The sequence below is a fragment of the Netta rufina genome (assembly GCF_964035555.1).
Source record: "Netta rufina genome assembly, chromosome: 3".
NCBI classification, from domain to species: domain Eukaryota; kingdom Metazoa; phylum Chordata; class Aves; order Anseriformes; family Anatidae; genus Netta; species Netta rufina.
In genome coordinates this window covers 6914269-6922843 of record NC_140125.1, presented here as the reverse complement: position 1 = coordinate 6922843, position 8575 = coordinate 6914269, and the positions used below count along the sequence as shown (strand labels likewise).

The 8575-nt window shown below is 54.9% G+C and overlaps 1 protein-coding gene across 1 annotated transcript; it reads right to left on the bottom strand.

The window, feature by feature from the left end:
• Positions 1-319: 319 nt before the first annotated feature.
• BMP2 (bone morphogenetic protein 2) lies at positions 320-3591 on the bottom strand (the record flags this gene model as incomplete). Its single annotated transcript, XM_084283682.1, has 2 exons — positions 320-1164; positions 3240-3591. 2 exons carry the CDS (start codon positions 3589-3591, stop codon positions 320-322), a joined length of 1197 nt encoding a protein of 398 aa, XP_084139808.1.
• Between the last annotated feature and the right edge of the window lie 4984 nt (positions 3592-8575).

Here is an 8575-nt window from a genome sequence, read left to right as displayed (position 1 = left end):
ATTAGCTATTCTTCTAAAAAGTGGTTATAATAGTAAATAAATACAAAATAAGAATCTGACCATTATACTTCATGTGCTGGGGTTAAACCCATATAAAATGTACAACTAAAATACATTTAAAATCTTTAAAGGAATATTTCTCTGATTAAAATATTTGTTTTCCCAACTTTTTCGTAGACATAAATATATTTTCAAAATAGTTGTGTTTTTTTTTTTTCTTTCCATTTCATTACATAAATAAAGTCTTCATTGGGAAATATTAAAGTGTCAGCTTTTTTTTTTTTTTTTCTTTTTGTGTTTGTCTAATATATTTGCTGTGTTAGCGGCACCCACAACCCTCCACAACCATATCTTGATAGTTCTTTAATACAACTTTTTCGTTCTCATCAAGGTAGAGCATTGAAATAGCACTCAGTTCTGTCGGCACACAGCAAGCCTTGGGGATTTTGGAATTCACTGAATTGACCAAAGTCTGAACAATGGCATGGTTTGTTGAGTTTAGATGGTCTGCCAGTGGAAAAGGACATTCCCCGTGGCAGTAAAAGGCACTATACCCCGGCGGGGCAACAATCCAGTCATTCCACCCCACATCATTGAAGTCCACATATAACGGATGCCTTTTGCAACTGTATTTGTGGCGTTTACGCTGTTTGTGTTTCACTTGACGCTTTTCTCTTTTATGAAGCGGGTGTCCCTTGCCATCATGCCCAAACGTTACTAATAATGGCCTGAGCTGAGACCAGCTATCTTCATCCTGATGTAAAGACCTGCTAATCCTAACGTGCCTCTTGGAGGCACTGTTCTCTTTGTCCAAGTGAACCACCTCTACCACAAACCCATGATTAGGTTGTCCATGTGCAATCCACCTCAAAACAGCTGGCGTTACATCAAAACTTTCCCATTTACTTGCATTATGATGCACCAACCTGGTGTCCAAAAGTCTTGTGACAGGGTCCTTAGAGGTGGCTGTGGCTGGCTTTATAATTTCATAAATATTAATACGGTGATGGTAGCTGCTGTTGTTCTCAAAGGCTCCGTGCACCTGTTTCCGAAAAATCTGGAGTTCAGCTGAGGTGATAGACTCCTCATTAGGGATGGAAGTTAAATTAAAGAAGAAACGCCGTGCTGTTTTCCCACTCGTTTCTGGCAGTTCTTCCAAAACTTCTAATTTGATTAAACAGGGAGGGGGGGAAAAGAGAGAGAAAAAAAAAATCAGGAACTGAGACAAGCAACCAAACCCCTCAGTTAGTCTGCTGCTGGCAACTTTCAGATGACAGTTCGCACACGTGACATACAAGGTCTGAAAGACTCGCAGGCAGAACATACCCTCTCCCTTGTCTTTCTGTTTATTTATGCAAGCACGTATAGCATGAAGTTAAGAACGCTTCATTCATTGTTATGCGCTTTGATTGAATGCTGGTGCCCTTTGCATTCCAGGTAGTTATAATGAGTGGCAAGGAACATGAAGCATTACGCTGGAATTCAAGGACATCAGTGAGAAAACTCAAGCACTGTAGTTAGCGGAGGCCTGATGAGAATCATTAAAACTGATTGAGGATTTAGGGTAATTATCTCATTTTGGCATTTTTCGAGAATACAGCTCTAACGTCAATCCCTTAAACTCCATTCTCAACACTGGAACTCCCCAATTTAGGTAACTTATTTAATCTTGATGTAGGGATTTGTGTGTCTTAATTAGAGACAGCGAACTCAACATCTGTAAAGGCGCTTCTCGAAGCACACCCTAGTGTTTGCTCGAAAGGACTGTAAAGAATGGCAGGAGGGTTCAACTGCTGAAGGGAATGGACGGTGAAGGGATGAAGAAAAAACAGGTTTTCAAAAACAAAACAAAACCCTAAACCCCATGCCATCCTCCCCTTTCAGCCAACAAACTCTTGAATGGGACTTCAGGGGGAGTACAATGTATCTAGGGCTGCTATGAGCTATGTTGTTGCTAAAGGCACTGAAATGATGGCAAGTGCTTGCCCAGGGATATCCCTCTAAAATCATGACTTTTAATTCTGGTGCTAAGCATCCCAGAGAAAGACTCACTTTCTGGATGGCTGCAGGAACTGGTGCAAGCAGCTCTTAGTCCCATAACCATTCCCTGCTGGTTGCAGCAGGACTTCCAGTACAAGGTAAGGCTCGGCTTTATGGCATTTCAGGACCAGACCAGTATTTATGAATAAGGCAGAAGCTTTGAGTGGTCACAAAACAAACTCCTGCTTTAGTAAGTCATGAACTGCGAGGGAGAACTCAATGAAAAATTGCAGTCACACTGATTTTTTCTACATTTTGTGAAAATTGGAGAATAGCTTTTATGTCAAAAAGAGTCTGTCGCAACACTGCTACTTCAAACGTTTTTGCATCTGCCTCCAAACCGTAAAGGTTGCCCTCGCAGCTCCTCTCTCGCTTAGTGCCATGCCTGCTGTGCTCAGGTTTAAAAGGAACGAGCCACGCGCTGGCTTTTCCCCCTTCACTGCTGAGTGTTTACTTTCCACGTAGGGAAGCAGGCTACAGCGAGAGGTTACGTTTCACCATTCACCTCCTTTCCCACCATGGTGCTTTCCACTAACCACCACCTCCACTTCTCCGAGGCCACCTCCTTTACCCATCGGACCCCTTACATCCTAGCAAACTTCTTTTTTTTTTTTTCGCCCCGGTTTCGCGCTGGGGAGCGTGGGGAAATCACATTTTCATGACTTTTCCAGCGAGCCCGCTGCGTGCCAGCACCGGAGACTAACAGCCAGGAAAGATTACAACCTGGGGAAACGTTTCCCAACGAGCACGCGAGCGACGCGCGCCACCGGCTCCGTGGGCCTGGGCGAGGAGCTGCTCGACGGGAGCTGCTCTGGGGGAAAGGCACCCACCAGGGCTGGGGCAGGGGGCCCCGAGGTGCTGCCAGGGCCGGGTGCCCAGCTCGGGGGGCTGGCCGGGCACCCGCTGCTTTTAGGGCCGAGGGGCCTCCGGCAGCGGGCGGCCGTGGGCTGGGTGGCGTGGGGCCGGGGCTCGACGGCTCCTCGCAGGGATCGGCCGAGGGTTTCGCTCGCCTCCCACGGGGATTAGGCGGGGATTAGCAAACTCGGGCAGGCTTCGTATTGGAAGCGAGAGCTGCGGGAGCCGCCGCGCCGGGGCTGCCGGCACCCGGCCGGGACGCAAAGCGCCGGGACCCCCCCGACGGGGCTCCGCGGGGCCCCCCCGGCCCTCCCCGCCCCCGGACACCCCCCGGCCGCCCCTACCTTCGTGGTGGAAGCTGCGCACGGTGTTGGCGCGGCTGGCGGCCCTCTCCAGCGGGTAGCCCAGCGCCGGCGCTTGCCCCAGCCGCTGGCCAGCGTGCAGGCGGTAGAGGTCCAGCATGTAGGGCGGGATGACGACGTCCTTGCCGGGGCTGGGCCGCCGCTTCAGCCCGAACATGTGGAGCAGGCGCAGCTCGAACTCGCCCAGGAGCTCCTCGGGGCGCTGCGCGGCCGGGGCGGCGCGGCCGGGCTCGCCGAGACGCCGCCGGCCCCCGGGAGGCATGAGGCCGGCCGCGCCGCCCAGCAGCACCCGGCACAGCAGCAGCGCCAGGAGGGAGCGGGTCGCGGCACCCATCGTGGACCTGCGCGGGGGAGGAGGAGGAGGAGGCGATGGGAGGCAGTCAGCGCGGGCAGGGGGGGGAAGGAGGGGTGGGAAAAGGGGGGGGGGGCACGGCCCGCAAGGGGGTCCCACCCCGGCTGGGGGAGCCCCGTCGGGGCGGGAGGGTCCCGGGTCCCCCGCGGCGGGGGCCAGAAGGGGCCAGGAGGGGCCGGGGCGCCCCGCAGCACGCACGGGGGCAGGGGGCCGGGGCCGGGGCGGCCGCTGTCAGCCCGGCCGGGGGCACCGAGGGGCCGGGCCGCTGCCCTCGGGGCGGCACAGGTGGGAGCCCTGCACGGAGCCAGCTCCCCGCCGCGCTGCCGGCTCGGCACGGCTCGGCTCGGCTCCGGGGCCGGCTCCGCACCCCCCCCCGGGCCGGAGAGAAAGGCAGGGTTATTTTTCTCTCGGCGGAGCGCGAGGAGGGGAAGGAGGAGAATACAAATCCTGCTAGGTCCTCAGCCAAAGCCGCAGGACGTCCTTCTCCCCCGTGAGACTCGGCGCCGGGTTACTGCTCCCGGCACGGGGAGCGTTAGCGGCCCGGCCCCCCTCTCTCTTGCAGAGCGCCGGCACCTCCGCCGTGGCCCTCGGAGTCATCCTGCGGGAAGGCTGGCAGCGGCTCGGCGACCGCCAGAGCTATACCTGTGTGCAGCAGCAGGGGTTGTGTCTGCAGGAGGGTTTTCTGCTCTCGGGGTGTTTTTCCCGCATCACTTGGTGTTACTCCGAACTTCGCTGCTGCTCCTCTACAGCTGCCGAGCAGAAACCAGAAGTTCCCTGAAGTGCAGTCCGCCCCAGAAACATACTTTTAGCAGCCGGTTTGGGAGGCAGGAGGCAAGTCCCGGCCAGGGAAGGGCTTCTCCCTTTTAAAAGCAGCGATCGAAAAGTTGGTGCTTCTTCTTCTTCCTCCTCCTCCTCCTCGCGTGTGTGTGCGTGTGCCTGCCCGTGAATGGGTGCCTATGTGTCTACGGAGTTCAAAGGCTCCTTGTGAGAAATGTCCTCTGCATCACCCGCCCCGCACAGATGGACATTTACCGGCACTCCCGCAGCACCATTGAGCCGAAGCTTCACTTTTCTCCGCTCCCTTAAAAAAGAAAGAAGGAGGGGGGGGGGGGGGGGGGGGGTGGAGGGAAGGGGGAGGGAAGATGAGGGAAGGGAAGGAAAAAAAAAAAAAAAAAAAAAAAAAAAAAAAAAGGGTGGGGAGAGCAGCCCGCAGCGGCTGCGCTAGGGGACAGCGGCGGGTGCGCGGCCGCCTCCCGCCCCGCGCCGCACCATGGACGGGGCCGGCCGGGGCCGCGGGGCTTTTTGTGGCGGCGGTGTCACGACCCCGGCGGCTCGGGGCCGGCGCCAATCACAGGCGCCCTGTGGGAGCGGGCTGCGGCCCCGCACGGCTTTTAAGGGAGGCGCCGCCTCCCGGCCTCGCTCCTGCCCTCCCCGCCTCCGCCCGCTTCCCTCCCGAGCCCGCCTGAGCCGTGCCGAGCCCGGCCCGGGTCGCGGGACGGGGACGGGGCTGGGGCTGGGGCAGGTCCCGGTCCCGTTAGGACGCGGCCCGGCCCCGCCGTGCGCCCCCGGCCCCGGGGCGAGCCCGGGCTCCGCCGCCCAGGGGCCGGGTGCGGGGCGCGCAGGGCAGCGGCAGCGCCCCCGGCCCCGGCCCCGTCCCCGCAGCGCCCCTCACAGCCGCATCCCGCGGCAGCCCCGGCCCCGGGGCCGGCTCCCCACTTCGCCGTGCCCGGGGCTGTCCCCGCTCTCCTCCCCCGGAGAGAGGCGTCGAGGCCGGCCGTGGAGCCGGGCTCCGCTCCGCTCCTCTCCTCCCGGCTGCGGGTCCGGCCCCTGGCTGCCCGCGTGTTTTTTGGCTGTGGCTGCCCTCCAGTGGCGGAAAGGAGGCGGCTCCTCCGCCGCTCGCCTCCCCTCCGCCCCGCGGCACCTGCCCCCGAGCCCCCCGGCTGGCAGCCCCCCAAGCCCCGCTGCCTGCTCCCCCTGTGGCTGCCCGCCCGCACCCTTTGCTGTGTGCGGGGCCCGAGGCGATGCCCTGCAATGTGGGTAGGGGAGCGCTCCCGTGGGAGCAGCCTTCTCCCTCCATCTCAGGGCTTCTCCGCCGCTTTGAGGCAGGAGCCTTTGGGCTGGGGCCTCTTGGCCTTCCCCTCACCCTAGGCCGCCCTCATCTCCACCAGCAGAAGCTCGCTGTGGGGACACCGCAGTGCGATGTGACCCCAAGGGCTGCTGAGGCCGTCCCGTGCCCGCTGCTCCCCGGGGACGGCCGCGGCAGGAGCGGTGCCACGGGGAGCTGAAGGCCCTCCGCGCCCCCGCGGCCTGTCCGCTGCGTTCCAGGGCAGATAATGTTTAATTTTATGACTTCCTGCAAGTCTTTAGCATGAACTGAAGGTGCGTGCGGTGTGACTTCAGGGTATGCCAATTATGTAAATCAGCACTAAAATAACAATGGCAACGTAGTTTACACATCACTGACATTAAATGAGCACTTCAACTTCTAATTGCCATTCCAGTTCAATCTGCAGTGGGTCATGCCAGGAAATAGTCATTTCTTGCCTCAACACTTACTGCCTGTGCCTGGAGCACAGGCTGTGCTGTGTGCCCGGCGAGGCTTTATCTCCGGGAGCTTTCTGTGTCAGGACGGTGAGCCCTGGGAGGGAGAAGCGTGCTTGTGGTTGCTCTGAAGGCCTGGACCTGCTATCGAGAGCTTCTTGTAGGTTTGCCCCCCTCTGCTTTTAAATATAAGTTGGCTCTCACTGTCATCTGTTGTCTTGGCCATGAGAGACGTTGCCCCTACTGGTTTTTCATCCCTTGGTCTATTCAGTGAACCAGTTTCCCTGTTTGTCCTGCTTCTCCCCAGAAGACAACAGTGAAGCACTTGTGACGTGCCCCCCGGCCCCTGCACGAGAACCTCCTACATCTCGAGCGCCAACATGGCTGAGGCCACAAGTGAAGGAGGACCTTTGGCAGCCAACATCACACACAGGTGCATTCAGCATCGCTCTGTGCGGTGCAAACACACCGGGACGTGCCCACCCAGCCTTAGCTCCCCAAAGGAGCAGTGCAGCAGATGTAACACCCTTGTCGCCTTCCCACCGCGCGGTTGTGGGGAACCAGAGAGGACAAAACCAAAGCTAACCCGGCCGTAATTCCTGGTGCTGCAATTCTGCACAGGCTCCGCCAAACCGAGGAGGGAAGCGGTGCCTCAGCTCGAGTCAGCCCCAACGCGGCGTCATTTCATCCTGCAGATCGAGCCTGCTGAATTCCTGGTGGAGAAACCCGCGCTCACGCTGAAGAGATCCGGTACAGATGTGGGGTTTTTAGGAAACCTGACCATGCATATTTGTTAATCTCCTTTGTGAAACTTCATTTCCCTGCTCCTGAACTTTGTATAGTTGAGTGGACTGATTAATTTCTTCTTTCTTTCCTGTCTCTGCGCCCTACTTTTCCTTCTTTCTTGGTTTAGTGGTTTTTTGGTTTGGGGTTGGGTTTTTTTTTGAGCCAGTGAGTATTCAATGAGCGACACCTGCTTCTAAGGTTTCAGATCCAGGTGCTCCTTGCAGGCGTCCAAACACAGCTGATAGATCTCGACTTTAAGTATTGTTAGGTTTTCTTAGTGAAATGATGGAAAAGTACCCATACGAGGATAGGTTTTGCAACACCCTGAGTGCCCTTTATCAAGCCCTGAAGGACAAGAAGAAAGTGTTTTTTTCCCACAGCATTTTCTTCTCAAAAATATTATACCAAATGACATCTATATATTGCCACCACGTAGTGTCTCTTTCCTGGCCTGGTTAAACTGTGCCCACCCATGGCACAAGAATTCAGAAATCTTGGGGGCAGGAGACTTCAGCTGGAGGACCTAGGTTAGAAATGCTCACCGGGGTTTCTGGCCGTTACTGACGATCCTTACCAAAAGAACCCCACAATTTCTGGTCTGGTTAGAGTTGTGGGTCTGTAGAAACAAGCACGCTGCTCTACGCCTGTCAATAGCCAACAGTTTTACCGCTGACTTCAGCAGACCAGTTAGACCAATGCTGAGAACTTTTAAAATTCCCTCTTTAGACTACTTTCCCCCAGGTATGATGAACTTTTGACATGATACATTAATAGCAGAGAGCTTTTTAGTATATATTTTGTACGTTTTCGTGACTAAACCTGCCTCTTATGAAAAATCTGTGCTGAAGCATAGAAAATATACGTGATACAGCATCAAATGCACTCCTGAAAATGAGTTAAGATGTGTTAGTGATGTTGAGGTTTTGGCTTCATAAAGGGTGGAGATTATCTGAAAGCTTTTCTGTTTCTGGACTCTGCTTCCTGCTGGCATCTGTGTGAATATGATGTGTGGTCATTCTTTAAAATACTACTTAATGCTGTTTTCTGAAGATGTATTTGACTTTTGGTGGTTTGTCTTTTAACATCCATCAGTTGTCTCTGCTGCGCAGTCTGTCTCCTTTTCCCATTAAGGATGGATTCTCACTCAAAAAGGTTATTTATAAAACAGTCATTTGTTTCTGAAGAGGGGAAAGGCAGTTTATTCAGAAATGTCTATTTCATTCTTATTCACCTTTGCTGAAATCTGGCAGCTCTTCAAAGCTGTTGCTGTGTTTCACAGTGAGTCTCAATTTCATTCATCAAATCTTGGCTCTCCTTCCGTCATAGCAGCAAGAAAATTGGGATTTATCAGGAAATACAACCCAGACCCAGTATTTTCTACACTTCCAGGACGTCTCCCTTGCTAATGAGCGATAACAGTTGTAACGCTGTTACATCCGCAAATGCAGGCTGCAGCAATCAGTTCACATGGCTGCACAACTGTCATATCGTACGACAAATTCCTACCAGTTGTAACTCCTACCATTGCTGGGGAACAAGGAAAAAGGGAGACTAACACGATAACATTTTGATGTGTTTAGCATCAAGAGGTGAAAAAATGCTCAAGCACCTCTGAAAGCCTGGAGAACAACGAAGATGT